Source organism: Perna viridis, chromosome 5, assembly GCF_037379345.1.
Source record: "Perna viridis isolate PV_CMFRI_1.1 ecotype Kerala chromosome 5, ASM3737934v1, whole genome shotgun sequence".
Taxonomy (NCBI): domain Eukaryota; kingdom Metazoa; phylum Mollusca; class Bivalvia; order Mytilida; family Mytilidae; genus Perna; species Perna viridis.
The window spans coordinates 22,704,327-22,720,720 of NC_142449.1; the positions used below are offsets into that span (position 1 = coordinate 22,704,327).

Genomic DNA, 16,394 nt, shown 5'->3' on the forward strand with positions numbered 1-16,394 from the left:
TTTCCAATGACTAATTTTGTTTATAGATTACATCGCCAAACACGGACTTAAGCTTAACACAAGTAAAACATTTGGTGAACACAAATTTCACTTTTCTTCTATCAGTTGATATAATAATTTTAATGGGGAAAACATAATAGTGACCTTGTTCGAGGAGTTCCATGAATATGCGCAATAAACACTTCCGGGAGGAAAATTCTTTTGCTTTCTATCCCACTTCCTACCTCGCATAAGCTCATTGATTATCCTGCAGTTACAAGAAAGGATCTATTGCAGGGATGTATCATACATAATCGAAGTACCGAATACAAATAATTCTATTTTAGAAGTAAAGTATAATTTTTTGCTTGTCGTTTACATGACGACCGCTGATCGATATGCTAATCTTGAATATTCAGACTCCGCGCCAAATTTGAATATTACTGCATCCATCTTTTCTATGTTTGATGACTTCAAGAATTCGTCGTGATTTAATTCTTTCTAAAAGAGTACTTGAAACAAAAACCACATAGTTTATAAAAAGGTTTATTCCATAAATCGTGTATTCCTCGTAATTAAATAACAATATAAAAATATATGAAATTCATTACAAAAGTACATCTTAAGATTCGATAAAAATGGATTTCTCGGAATTGAGCAGATTTGATGTATGACATATGATAATAAATACAGATTTGACGAGGTTGTTAATGCTAATAAACATTTTCAGCTTAAAATAAAAAAAAATATATACATATAATTAATCTATCAGTGGATACCAAACTCGTCTTCCAAAAAGAAGACAGCCAATTAATACAATAAGCATAACATACATTTCTACACAGCATAGCCAGGGAAATAATACATATAATGGAATGAGTTGTGATATTTGTTTTCATTTGTTAAGCACCTAATTATGATAAATAAAGTAAAACAAAGTAAAGCAACTTAATTTTTGCGAAACAATATTTGAATGTATATACCTATCATTTGAATCAATATCAATCTCTAAAAAATGTTAATTAAAGGATATTCAAATTGACCTGTGGTTAAGGACCCCTTCTTGTCTGCAATAAATATATTATTGATTAGATGTCTTAATTCGTTTAAGTCATTTATGGATGACCCCCACCTTCCCCATCAGACATAATAAAACTGAACGCCCCTATCATGGTTTCTTCTAAAAATATCTACACCAATACAAAAATATTTTAAAATACTATAATACAAAATTATAATGTGTGAATTCTTCGAATTCATAGCACTATACAAACATTGTATAACAAGGAAATTATGATAGACTTCCTTTATGGATTTCATCATATAAACCATGAAATAAAACAGGCCGATGGCATGTAAAATAGCAATTATTATGCATCTGACGACAGGATCCTAGAGCAGGCCAACTGTTCACTGGTGTTTGGTATTGCACGCACATAATAACAATAGACACTCCCTGTTTCTTTTTTTAAAATGAACCTGACGTCTTCATTTTGCTGATAAGAGTGGATCAACCTTTTTTGTAAACATAAAGGCATCATACGATGCTGTCCACAAGGATTAAGTTTGAGTGATGGCACCACCAAATTCAGAAATGTTCAGATATGTATGTATCAGTCCTTAAAATACTGAATATGCAAATGAGATTACAAGTCCTATAAATACTGTAATGCTATTGATTGTCAATGACTCAGCTCCTCCTTGTACTCTGCATACTAATGAGTCAAATCTGAAAATTAACGGAAAATATAAAAGTGTAAAAATTCATTTTAGCTAATATATAAATATAAATCAATGTTTCTCATAATGAATAGAAACTATAATTAAAGAATTTGTTAAACTATTCAGCTCAGACTGCTTTTTGTGATAGTATTGCTTCATCCTTCCCAATTTCAACATACAATTAACTTCTTATACATAAAACTTGCCGATAATTGTTGCAAAGTAACGCAGTAATTTATTACTTGGTATAAACACCTCATAAAAAGATCCCTTATTTTGGTACAAATATGTTAGAAAGACCCCTGACTTTGGTATAAATACCTGCTAAATAGACCTCTGATTTTCTTCTCATATTCCAACTCTACCAAACTGCCCTCTATAAAGTTTTTACCGTCTGCAAACTGGTACTCATAACCCTGTCTACAATCACATCGGTAGGCTCCTCTAGAAAACTTGTACCCGGGTATTACTCTACACTGTAAAAATAAATATACTTTGCTTAGCAACAGCACTTTCTAGAAATTTTAACAAAAAAAAACTGCTTTAACCATGCAAAAAGCGTGTTCTTGGAAGTGAAAGAAAAAATCTTTATACAGGTGTGGAGGTTTTGATTCCCGCCATTTTCAATCACCAAGATCTCTCAGGAAAAGCAACTAAGAAAAAAAACATTGTAGAAAGTACATTGAAAAGTTAATGAGTTTTCAAAATTAAAAGAAATGCTCTGAAGGCGAAACCAAAAATTTATCCTTCAGGAATCGAATTGGTGCCGGAGCTATTGGTAATGTTAATAGTCTTTGTTTATCTGATTTGAAAGACTACTACATCCAAGAGGAAGCGACCGTGACCATGATACGAAAAACCAAGTACAATCTTTAAAAAAACGACAGTCGACGCAGTAAAATTTGTTCTTTTTACTTATAATTTTCTACATTTGATCCGGGAAATAACACATGGCACGCAATTTCAATCTTCGGTACAGTTTTTTCGAACGCCACTAAGTTATCAGTATTTGGCCAATCGGGAAACAGAATTGCGATCAAGTGACTTGCATTTCCATGGAAGAGCGTCTTTAAGGTTAAAGGGTAAAAAGCAAAACTATACCAACTGCGTCGGAAAAAACTACTTCAGAAATTAAAAGAAAATTGATCCTAATTACCAATCCCAAAAATCTAAACTTTAAGTGTTGTAAACATAAGTATATCAATCATGATTTAAGCAATTGAAATTCTAAATTTGATAGTAATAGGGCAAAAAATGACAACACAAAGAGAGGAACATTTAGGTATCATATACAATATAAATCATTTTATCATCTATTTTGACAGTTTTAAATTTCGCATATTTGTACTTCTATAAAGGGTATGCTGTATGATAAGTTGAAATAATCTCGCCCCAGATCAGATATGGGTGTATGACCGATTTTCACAAGTTAGGAAATTAAACGTCCTTCTATCTAAAATTAAGATTTTAAATACCAAGAAGGGTGATACATACTTTTTTAAATGATGAATAACATACAATAATCACACGACGCACCTAATGTAGCACTAAAACAATATAAAATATAAATTTACATGTTTTCTGGTGCAAAGCGATCATTAATTTATTGGCGCAATTTGACTACGAAAATTGAAAAGTAAAATGGCGCAAAAAGATTACTGGCGTAAAAGAGTTGTGGCGCAGAAGGAAAACGCCCCCACCAAATAAAAAGAAGAAACAACTGCATATTCAGTACCCAAAATGTTGTCATTTCATTAGTATGTGAAACATTAGTGTGTTCAGTAATTACCCTAGTAGATTTGTGGCATCTTGCTGTGTTCTTGAAAGCATTTGCAACATTAAACGGCTGTGGACATTGGTTGACTTCTAAATTGTCCAATGGCACATCAACAGTTACTACACCACTGAAAATAAAAATAAAAAATATTCAGAAGAAATATTCAAAAGTGTTTCAGAACAATTATGATAATCTATCAATATAAAATTACTAAAACGATATAAAGGTAACATGCTATATAGGTAATAACAATGTTGTGACTTTTAGTTTTGAGAATCACATTGACATCTAGTATTTTTATTTCTTTTTAATAAAATAGAGTATAATCCAAAACTTCAACCCATGGCCTCAAGATCAGAGTTGTGATTTGTTAAGGTTACAGTCAGGGAAAGTTCATAAAGTTAGGAGTTCAGTTCATTTATATTCTTTCGTAGTAATCCGTAACTTCACTTTCAACAACTATAAATAACGTTTTATCTAACACTATATCTTTAAATTGGAAATCAGCTTGATAAAGATAAATGCAAAATGCGGAAAATAAAATCACATCAGCAAAACTGATGATGAAATCGAGGTGCAAAATAATAATTCCAGTCTAATTAGCATATACATTTTTCATGCATTATGATTGGTTGTTCACCTTTTACAACCTCAGCAATGATAGTTTTTTTTACAACAGTGTAAATTCTATGTACAAATCGCGAACAACATGACTACCATCGCTTCGGCAACAGGTAAAGCCGTTTAGAGGTTTAAACCGTAATATCTGCTTTATTCCATTCACTTTCGGCATGGTATATTCAAAACAACAAGTTTGAAAGAATATAGTTATCTTGTAAAGACTTTAAATATTGAAACTGACACCCATGTCACATTGTTGGTTGAATGCCATCATTTCCAATATCGATTTCGGGTGTCAATTTTACTGAATGAGAGTCTACAAGAAAAAAAAACTACTAATACATTTCAGATAGTAAGGGATTGGAATTATAAGAATTAAACAGTTTTCTTCCAAAATTTATGGACGTGTAAAATCGGACCATTCACTCACAAACCTGTCATTATTTGTTTTATGAGTGTTTTTACACTTCGAAAAATTCTAGAAAGGCAGTGTTTAATCATATAATGCATAACAATAGGATTCAAAATATTAATGCAATCGCCCGTATGTACAACAATGACGTTCATGACAAGGTACTGGTCTCTGTCAATTTAGGTAGGAGAAAAATCATCATTACAACATAATTCTTTATTTACACCATGCAGATTGTGGAAATAACACAATATCTGCCAAGTTACACTGTATGATAGTATGCGGTCTTTTTGATGCACAGTGATTGGGTAATTAAAGAATACGAAGGAAAAGCAACAAATAACATGAAAGGAAACACTTAGAAATCAGACAATAAATAACCAACCTAAACTTTAGAGAGGATTTATCTAATTATGTAAAACTTGTATCCAATCCTTTATTTGCAGTTGTTTAAATAGCAAATAAAATATGTTCTTGAATCAGATTGGGCAGTCGGGAAAATGAATAAAACTACCATCTGTTGATTATAATGACGACATTTTCAGACGGAAAGTATTAGAACGCTATTACTCTACTCTAAAAAAAATTAAAGACTTTTAAAAAAAAATCAGCTTCCCGACAAGATATAAACAGCACAATTTGAAGAGAAAGGCTAAAAACCACTAATTCCACTTTCCATAGGCTTCTACGCTAATTTCACAATATTCAATTGCTTCTCTGGACTTTACCTTAACTTTAACCTGCAGATTCTACATATGTCAGCTCACAATCCTCAGAATGGCATGTGGGGTTAGCAGACTTGCAGTGCAGTACTGGTCACCGGAAGTGAAGGGTCTATAAATAGCATGGGAAATCCCAGTGTTTTCACAAGACAGGGGTATATTTAAAAATCATTATGGAGATTAGGCTTCACATCACAAGAAGCAAAATGCACCTATAAAATGCACAGAAATGTTTTTCCTTTCAGAAACTGTTTAAATTTTTTAAATAAGATGAGAACTTTTTTCACAGCACTATGAGGAACAGGGGTAATTTCTGCGTAGGACTATTTTTGCGTACGTTCCAAATGCTCATTGGTTGAATTAGTGGTCTGTAACCGAAATTGACGATCACGGAAGGAAATCGTAGTTTACTTGTGATCTTATTTGAAATCAAATTACTAACACTAAATATCAAGACATCAAATAAAAATACACATTAAAAAATGTTCATGAACCCTATAGATTTCATACGTATTAATGTTTTGCATAGTAAATATACAACCCATACATGGCTTTCACTGATGACAATGTTCTTTAGTTTGATACCGGATACTTTATTTGTAAATATCTACATGAAATACCCAGGGATCAAGTGTTTTTCGTAGTATAGCATTCTTATAAACAACCTATTGTATTTGAATGAAGCAGTTATGGTCCTTATTTAATGTGCGTGAGTAATATTTAAAGTCAATGCATTCTACAAGGTCTTAGTTGTCTTACAAAAGTACTCACGCAAATCTGTTTTTCTTGGCAACAAAATCTCTTCTAAAGAATGGTATGGCATATGTCATAACCCAATTGTCAACCATCCCGTCACATTTAAAGATTGGTTGTGTCCAAATTCCATCTTCATATTTGGGAGCAAAGTAGCCGATTGGATAATATTCAAATTTGACCTGACTGGTTCCCTTCGCATCAGATCTGTTAATTTGGTTCATCTTGTGTTTCTTTAATTTGGCGGTGTTAGTTTCCCAGCTTGACTTGATTTGTTGGTACCAAGGTTCAAAAGTGTATTTTCTTGGTAAACCAGCCATGTCTATCGCCTTAGCCACACCATTTTCTTTATAGGCAAATGGGCCAAACAATTCTTTAGGCGTTCCGTCTTGATTTTCAAATATGTATGGTTCAAAGAAAACGCCACTTGACAAAATTCGATTGTCAGCCATTACGTTTGCGAGGACTTCTCCAAATAAATGGTCTTGATGAAGTCGTCCACCGCCACGTAAGTTTCCAAAGTCGTCAGTTGGCTGAACAGTTTCTAAAAATAAACTCAGAAAATGTGATAATCTTAAAGCAGTTGTACCCTGAAATTTAAACTGGTTTTCAACGTCATACGCAGCGTCCCCAGGTAAATGGAGAGAACTTGGCGGTACGCTTTTACAGTTATTTTTATTAATGCTAACTTTCTGTCTAAATATTCTGATCATTCGATCAAAACGCATCTGGTCAAAGTCAGATCTATCGCCATAATCAGTTGTTCTCTTCTTCCGTTTCTTCTTCTTCTGGGTTTTTTGTTGGTTGTTGACAGTCTGATACACAGGATGTTTAGTTTCCCTTACAACCCGGACATTTTGTGTTTCAGTATCATTGAATGACATTAAAGATCTCTTCTTCCGTGCGTTAATATTAGCGACCCCAAATTCAACTGTGACGTCGGCATTCTGGTCAACTATTGGTAGTACACGATAATCTAAAAATGAAATATAAAAACAAGATAGTAAAAATGGAAACGAGAGACATTCATATAATAGGTCAAATAGATGTTTTATTTTTATGATTAACTATCGATAAAGAGAAGAATAAAAAAAAATTCCGAATTCCTTATCATTGAATTGAGATGGAATTCTGAGTGAATTCGAGTCTTTCATCTTATTTTGTATACTTTTGTTGACCTTTTTCTTTCCGATCATTGACTTTGCTTGTAAAATTTCTCGTAACGTTGATAATGCTCTCTTTTTATCAAAACGTTTTAAGCAACATCTCTGCCTATTTGACACTGGGCAGACATGCCCTCTATTTAATACTCACGACTTCCAGGCAAACAGTTAAAGCCATTAGCATACTCTTCATTCGTGGACTGTTCTATCAATCTTCCATCATAGGGGCCCTGAATGTCCATAGGGTAGACATACTTGTTCGTACAGTGACAAATATAACCACCACGCCCAAAACCTCTACCACTTTTGTGCTTACACTGATAAAGAGAGATAAAATGAAATTAGTAATGGATTGAAATGTCTTATATTTAACATGAATCTATACAAAATGTATGTTGCGTAGTTTTCTGGGTAAACATGGAAATCTAGCTGTATTTCACAAATCATGCAATTACAGTTCGCTAAGATTTTTTTACGAATAAAGGAAAATTACACTTCCTTACATTTTAAAGTCCCGGAAAACCGAAAATTTTATTTATGGCAAGCAACTAAAATGCAATGAGACTTCGAATAAATTCGAAATTTGTTCTATCCGCCTTCACTTTTCCTTGGGAGCTACTTATGTTTTTATTTTGAATTTTTTGGGGTTCTTTTTTTTTCAACGGGAAAGTATTTTCTTTAAATTTTACACCAATCAATGACACTCATATGACAACTTACCCCTGTATGGGGTTTGCACCTTGCAACTCCGGCTAAGAAGCTTGGACCGGGATTCCCTGGACTGACCCCACAAGCATTAAAATCTATTTGCATAAAGTCATAGTCCATGACAACGACACCGACAAACCTGAAAAAAAAATAAGTAAAATTAACAAGTTGAGTCATAGCTTAAATGTCTTAATTCGGTCTCATTTTTGAGTAAATTGACTAATTTACAAAAACTATAACTTGTTAAATAAGATGGATGTCTTTGTATCTTCTCAAAGGAATATAGCTTTACATAACTTGCTTGTTTTTAGAATATATTTTTGTTTCAAACAATCATAAAACCTTACAATGAAACTACTGACAAAGTAAAAAAAAAAGATGAAATGTGTATAGTATTTTTTTTCGCTTGCTGGCATTAAACATTTCTTTGGTAACACGGGCCTTACCGCTAATGTAGTTTAGACTACTAGTATAAACAAACTCGGGACATACCTCTGACGCCGCATATGTGTGAAATTGGAGTATCTAGGGAAGAAGTCAACAATAGGAGCTACAGCACTGACTTTCCAGGTATTCGATTTGCCACAATCAAAATACGGTCTTGTAAAACGAACAGGCATTTTATTCATATCGGCCTCGTTCTGTTTCGGCTGATTCGGTCCGAAGAAGTTGAAAAATTCAAATTCTTCTTTGGTAAACTTTCCAGTAACGTTGGAATATCTAATTCCTACACCATATGTAAATTTATTTGATTTGTCCTCTGAGCCTGAAAGATCTGGTAACCAAAACTGGTACCAGGGATTCATTTTGTAGCCACTGTGCGTATAGTTTTTGTTATTTCCGGCACCTATATCCTTCACCATGACCACGCGTCTGTTTGGTTCTCGAATGAAATTTCCTTGTGCAAAAGTATTGTCAACTCTCCATCCTTTCACGCCAAATAATGGAATGGTTTTATTGAAATCTAGCGTAGAAAGCCAGTTTGGGTAGTAAACATCGTTATCAAAGATTATAGACGATCCGTTGATAGTGAATGGATGTGCGTTAACATCGGCCGCCACTGACATGTAGAGGTAATGAATATTAGGCTGTATTGAATAGTCTTTGGTGCTGTTCATACGCTGTAGTATATAGCTCATAAAATATGCTCTATTTAGGGCCATGTTGTGCATGTGTACAAATGCTGTCCTATTTTTATAAAATACTTTGCTCAGAAGTTCATTTGCTTTCGGAAGTTGAGTAACGACATCCTCGGGCATTGTCATGTCATCTTTAGATCTTGGAGCACAGTTATGACCCTTTATTGCATTAATGTACTTCCCTACAATATAATCAAACTTATCCCTTTTCATCCACGAGAAAGCTCCGTCTGCTGATGCGTATCGCACACTGATGACTAGAAGCAGAGGCAGAAAAATGCATATGATGACGATGTTTGACCTTTTCATTACCATGGTGATGTTCTATACCCCACGCAACTTTGGAAGGTATATCTTTAGTCCATCTATGGTCCAGTTTATTTGCTCTGCTCTACAAGTAGAAATTTGATAAATAGAATGGGAAGGGTACGAAGGGAACGGCAGAAATAAAAGAAATAAAGAAATTATTTTTTTCTACTAATATCCAGTCCAAAAATATCGTTAAAACAAGTTTGATTTCCTGTATCCTAAAAAATACCAGCTCTTGAATGGAATCTTAGAGCGTGTCCAGTGTAGTAATAGGCTAATAAATTGCGTATCATTTTTTTTTTTTTTTTGTTTTCTGTAAAGAACAGTCTGGAGTAAAGAACCAGACTTGTTAAAAAACAAATGAAATCAGGAAAAAGCGAAAAGGGAGCTAATATTTGTTTATTTCCCCCATATTTTGGACAAATAACGAATTCCTTAAGAATATGAAGGTTTAGACCTCCGGAAGTCACGTGGATCTGCCACTGAACAACAACTGAGTATACCAGTGGCGTATGCTTGCTACGTGCACGAAGACTTGACATGTACGAAAACTGGAACAATAAAAGTACAGAATAGTTAATCCCCAGTCGGCGGTCATTGTGACTTGTCCATGCGTTAAAGTACAATACAATATACAGAATAATTAATCCCGAGTCGGTGGTCATTGTGACTAGTCCAAGCGTTAAACCCTATTACCTCATTTATTTGAATTGACAATTTAAGTATTGGTCATTTATAGGGACATTTAAAAGTATTGATATCAGCAAAATTTTATGCTGACCTTGCAAGTTAGTTAAGCCAGATAACTAAAAACGTTAGCGAGGTTAAACAGCTTGGTATTGTTAACTGACCGTCAGAACGAAGAAACTGTCTTGGTGTATTATTGTCGTGTGATTCAGACACACGCGTAACAACTATTGTGATCTCAAATTCTGGAAAAAAAAATTCACATAAAAAATGTATGTTGTAAAAAAAATATTAAGAAGCGTTAGTTTTTGATACTTTTTTTTCGATTACCGTGTGTAAAAAAAAAAGAACATTGTATGCTAATATGATTTTAGGCTTTGTATATGAAGGACATATAGTAGGTCTTTGTAATCAAATCGTGACTGTTGATAATGCACCGTCAGTTTGTTGTTGTACATACGTTGTTTCCAACGTGCGCCCCACCTAAAATTTGCAAAGCATGGGTTGTCAGGGGTAGATTTATGCAGTTTTAGGTTGAAACTTTAATTTCTCGCTAATTTTACCACAGACGATATCTACATTGCACCCACTCTAGAAGAATATTTTAAAGATTTAACCTAAAAAAATTTTCGCCTCGTTCCATTCGGCAAAATTTAAACTGTGCGTCCCCCGTAATCTAAAATCCTGGATCTGCCCCTGTACATATGGTATACTGTAATCCAATTTTATTTTTTCACCTCTCTTTTGGTAAAAGAATCAGGAAAATCGGTGGTCGGATAGCTTCATAGCAGGAATTCGCAAAGGAAACAACGGAAGGAAGAAAAAGGTTGACCCATATATGGCATCATACTGTGTAAATGACGTCATTGATGATCTGTCCCTATCTATCCAATCGTTTTTTACGCAAAAAAAAAACCCTTTTGCCCGTCAACAGACGTTTTGGCGTTGGTTAGAATCATGATAAATTTCATGAAACTTTTACAAGAATCCATTAAAGGGTTCTTATTTGCGCTCTATCTTAATTGATAAAAAATCCGACATAAATATCCATATCATTAATACATATTAGGTTTCACAATTACTATGAAAAGTAAGTCTACCTGACACTACATAATTTAAGGAATTTATTTAATAATCGTTTAATACGAGTTCATTGGCAGACGTAACGCTAAACTAGTATCATTCATGATCATGCCAAACAGGTCAGGTATATTATTCTGTATACCGGGAAAGCTATATTTCTATAGTACCTATAGAATGAAATGAAATTGATTTATCAATAATCACTAAAAAAGTCGAACACATTGTCATGACATTAGTGACTTGAACATCATTTACAGTACGTGCATTGGTGTATTAACTTCCACCAAACAGATTTTTTTTAAAAGATGTACTCTTCATACCGCTTGGAACTCATTTGTAACAACTTCAGAAAGTATTTCTGTTTTTTTTTTTTTATTTCTTGTAGGTTCTTTTCGCCCCGTGTATTCTTGCTGTGTGTACATTTGTGGCTAACAATTTATTCGATATTAAACACTTTTTAAAGTGCTTGCAAACAAACTGTAAGTTCTTTAAAGACCATATTGTTGATATAGTACTTAGGACTAATACCAAACACCAAGTTGTGTTGACCATTGACTTGTTTCCATTACTAACAAAGGAAACCTAGGGAACAGAAACGAACCAAGAAAAATAAAAACAATGTGCGACGTTAAATACACGTTCTGTTAATTTCTTTAAATAATTCATTTGCTTTATCATTGTTACCGTGGATTTCATTACTTTTGTTGTCGGGGCCTTTCAGAGCTTACTTGAAAGTGTGTTTACACTTGCTGAAGACTTTTTTTGTGTTTCCTGGAAGTATTTACTATTTTTATCCAGGTTATATGCTGGTGCATTTATTGCGTTTTTACCATATCCGTTCTTTTTTCTACAGAAGTTATACTCCGCAAGTTTCGAGTTGATCGTTTTTAATGATTTTGGTGATTCATAGTTCAAGTGTTTCAGCTGCTCAATGGTAACCGTACTTGTACTCAAGTACTATTTACAATGTGTCCAATTTTCCTTTGAAAATAAACATTGAAAACGTCCCTAGCAATAAGTGATTGCTGAGCGATGACGCCATAGGAGACTTCCGGCTAAAAATAGTAGTCCTCGCTTTTTTTTTGTATTATTCAGATGTTTGTAAATCCGATTTGTCGTTTATATATTGCGTAATATAATCCAATTATTTTCCAGACAAAATTCCTACCATTACTATTACAGTACAATATCTTTAAAATCTACATGGAGAATTTATTTTACAAAAGAGGGACAATGTAATTAACAACTTCGTCGATGTACCTGATCTTATCTGTACAATCGAATACCTTCTAGTCGTTGCCACAATGTTTATGAACATGCACATTTTAAGCTCATTTTAAAAACGGTGAATGATACTGAAACTAAAAAACTGTTTGATGTATGACAAATATGCGTTTCTTGTTATTTTAGGTGGGCATTGGTAGTCCTTAAACCGGCCATTTATTGTCATGGTATTTTACTACAGGGAGAGTTTCGAAATTTCATGCATGAATTGACGAAAATTATACAAATGCCCCAAAATACATGCATATGCAAATAGAACCCATGGAGGGTTGAGAAGCCTTAATCCGTTTTATTCTTGAGTTTGCCAATTGTTGTGTTGTATGATTTTTAGTTCATGTTGATTTTGATAAGTTTATTATATTTTGTGTTTATAAGTATTTACAATGTATCGTCGCAAGATAACACTTCGATGAACATAGTTCTGTAGACCGAAGAATATTATTGTAAAAAGGGTCTCATTCTATTAAGCTGGTCCATACAGGAGCGATCAAGATTGCCCTTACATAAAATATGATGATCCGGGGTAGATGTAGAGACCAACTCCGGTGGAAAATACGATTCTAAAACAGTTGTAGTACATGTATACTGTTCTTACAAATCATATTACATGTATGTGGGAGTTAAAATGCCATGGAAGTACGTGAATGTACATCACATAAAATTTTGATGGCCTTGAATTTTCGTTTAGTCATATGCCAAAAATCTCCTTTACATAAAATTTTCATAAGCTTTCTAATTCGTCCTTCGCTTCATTACTCTTTTCATTGTCCCTAAACGGACTTAGGATCGATCTTACATATTGTTATTACATTGCACATGCAGATCCGATTACGCTGATTGACGGATGCATAAATAACATATTATTTATCAATCATCATTTTTTGAGGGCACTGAACTTTATACCTTGTTGGTGATAAAAGTTTTCATTAAAGAAAACGTCAACTTTCTCCTGTGAAAATGGATAAGTACTAATCTTGAAGGAGTGAAAGGTATCTTAAGATATGCATTAATAGTTACGTCCAAATTTTGGTGAAACTCTTTTTAAAATTTTCCTTAAAACCGACTTTGTGAATTTTAATATTTTTACACATCTTATCACCAAATCACAAAAAAACACAAAATATTGAAGTACAGTATATCATTAATTACATGTCTAAGAGTTACACTAATATAACCAATCGCAATATGACAGCATGTGAAAAAAAAAACTTTCTGAAACAAATGCAAAAAGGACGGGACTCGGAATAAACTTGATAAAACGATCAATGGTTTCTACTCACATTTCACCTTAACAACAAATATATCAAACCCTTTAGTTTTGAAACAACAAAGCAAATATTAAAAAAAGTATAAAAACCATCAACTTAAGAATAAGATTGAACACTGGAAGTAAACAAGTTATTTTTTTTTACATATAGAAAATAATTTAATTTGTCTGAGAACAAATGCGAGAAGATATATTTATACTAGCCCCGGCTTATCGATTAGCAAAGGAAAAAAGAACTTTCGCCATATTTGAAATTATAAAAAGCGGTCGATCTCCGCGTTTCCATTAGACAAAAGTATGTGTTCACTCCTTTGCATTTTTTTTTATCCAAATCGCCTTCTAATCACACAACAATAAATATAGTTCTTCTAGTTTTCTGAAATTCAGCATTAAAATAATATTAAATAATTTGACTGTTGTCTTACCTTATATGGAATAATCCAGCACAACGCTTATTAACCAGGCATGAAACGGGTCACTGGTCAGATTGACTAGCTAGACTTGTGTCCATTTGCGTGTATTTAATGATTGTTACGTCACAAAAGATTTATTTAATAGATTTTTTCGTAGAAAAAAGGTGAATAGTGTCAAATAATGCCATAATGCCTTGCCGATTGATTAAAAGAAATTTGTCGTTCACAGGTGCCAAAACATGTGTTTAATTAATTCAATCAAGCCCCAGAACATTAATTGGATTGGCACCATGATCTTAATTATATAGACGTCGGTCACTCACCTATTTTAACAGCATGTGAAAATATATTTCTTCAAAAACCAAAAAAAAAAAAAATCTTGCCGTGATGCCCGTTTTCAGTTACCATGCACTTATTGAACACAATATCACCAACGGGATAAAAACTAAATCTGTTTTGTTTTCATGAAAAACCGAAAAAAAAATCAAATAAACAAACAAACATAAAAATACTCCTCCAAATCTAAGGCTAGCCACAGAGATGTTGAACGAAGTATTATGGTGATTAAAACAATTTTAGGGAGAGTAAATTACATAAGTTATCTGAAATCGATAACTTAAGTTAGAAAACATCTTACCCATTTACAAATTAAATAAATCCCGGTACTGAGCAGAAAATGTGATATTAAAACAAGTTTTTAAATCTCTCTACATAATAATACTACGTTATCCTATCCGATTCACAAACGGGTGATTTCAAACAAAATCAGACTTCCTTTAAACAAATTCGAAGTCCATGATAAAAGCAAAAAAGTCCGAGCTCGTCATACATGCAATTAGCATAAAAATATTCGCTTGCCAAGAATACTAGAACACGAGAGTGGGAAGACATCAAAAAAGAAAAAACAAACAAACAAAACAAAACAAAACAAAAAATATAAAATAAAATAAAAATGCTGTTATAACTATCTACATGTCCACAAAAAGATCGTGAAAATGAAAATAACGAGTTTCTTGTTAGTCTATAATGGTATATAAAGAGATCATAACATAAGACATCATTAGTTTGTCAATTGACAAAAAGTAAAAAAAAAAACCAAACAAACAACATTTACAAATGGACAGTAAAAGGATCGTCAGTACTTAAACGATTTATGTACTGAAAAAGATGCGAGTAACATTCTCGTGGGACAATTAGTGCAACAGTATAAAATAAATCGAGACATAATACACAAGCGGATACATCTACAAGACGAAGATGGTACATAAAAAGCGCAATAAAAACAAAAAAATACGGCATTAATGGAACTTCAAGTGATACCTTGCCACGTAAAGGTGAAAAATGAAGGACGGCAATATGTTCATACTGGCGCAACTCGAAAGAGTTATTACCTGGAAATTGTCGGGGACGGACTGACGGCCGCACACAACTTTTCGGAGGGAATCACTTCGTGTGGCGGGGTATAAAAACCGTAGATGTGCTGAATGTACATAAAAGGTGAGAATTTCTAGCTTCTCGCAAGTCATTCACCGTGTCGCCCGTTCGTCAAGTCCGTAGTAGGAAGAAGAGCATCAATAGTCTTGGTAGAATACAAGAAACTGACACCTCGATTACACCGTTCAACTTTCGAATGCACGATCTTCCTAATCTACAAGCAAAACACTCCTGTACAGGAATTTTTGCGTCAGCAGCAGAATTCTATCCAGATTTTCGGCATCACGGTAGCAATTTCTAGTTTTTGGAGTAAAAGCTCTATACACATCAGCTGGAAGATACATCTCAATTTTTGCATGTTATTAAGAAGGTCTGATACCTAAATCTCCTATTATGAGCATCGTTAGGAATGTCGTTGTTGTGAAAGGAACAGGTTGCATTTATCAATAGTAATTTGTGAACTTCGTACAAAAAAAAAACAATCTTCGTATACAATAGAATGACCGCAACGTGCGTAGCATTTTCGTCTAGAAATTAGAAGTTTGTGTTACTAGATTGAATATTAGAAAACAGACGTGTCTTTAACTTAGCAGGTACCCGTGGACACTTGGAGTTATTTTTCATAATTTTTTTACGATTGTTTCTTTCCTTTATAAATGTATTTGATTTACCAATACCAGATGGACTCAAAATGACAAGCATTTATTTCAGTAGACGTAGTTTTTACATCTTTCATTCTTTGAGACAAGAAACGTTGCTGAAACGATTCATTGATATATGCCATAGCACGGTATAATTAGTTGTCAGTCGCAGTGAGCAATGTTTTTTTTATTAAAAGAGGGAAGGATACCTTACTTGTTAAGCGAAAACATTTTTGTTCAATCATGCGAATCTCGGTATAGCTTTCTCTTTGACAGTAAA

At 33.5% G+C, this 16,394-nt stretch overlaps 1 protein-coding gene across 3 annotated transcripts; it reads right to left on the reverse strand.

Annotated features, from left to right (window-relative positions):
* Window positions 1-509: 509 nt before the first annotated feature.
* Window positions 510-14,898, reverse strand: LOC148616543 (uncharacterized). 3 transcript variants are annotated; one of them, XM_088583690.1, is made up of 8 exons: window positions 14,677-14,898; window positions 8,350-9,387; window positions 7,870-7,996; window positions 7,301-7,466; window positions 6,005-6,962; window positions 3,491-3,605; window positions 2,023-2,177; window positions 510-1,708 (listed from the first exon to the last, which is right to left on the reverse strand). In XM_088583690.1, exons 2-8 carry the CDS (start codon window positions 9,309-9,311, stop codon window positions 1,600-1,602), a joined length of 2,592 nt encoding a protein of 863 aa, XP_088439816.1. In that variant the 5' UTR covers window positions 9,312-9,387; window positions 14,677-14,898; the 3' UTR covers window positions 510-1,599. The 3 variants fall into 3 exon arrangements, with proteins under 3 accessions (XP_088439816.1, XP_088439817.1, XP_088439818.1); XM_088583691.1 differs by lacking the exon at window positions 14,677-14,898 and adding an exon at window positions 14,052-14,353; XM_088583692.1 differs by lacking the exon at window positions 14,677-14,898 and adding an exon at window positions 10,157-10,211.
* Between the last annotated feature and the right edge of the window lie 1,496 nt (window positions 14,899-16,394).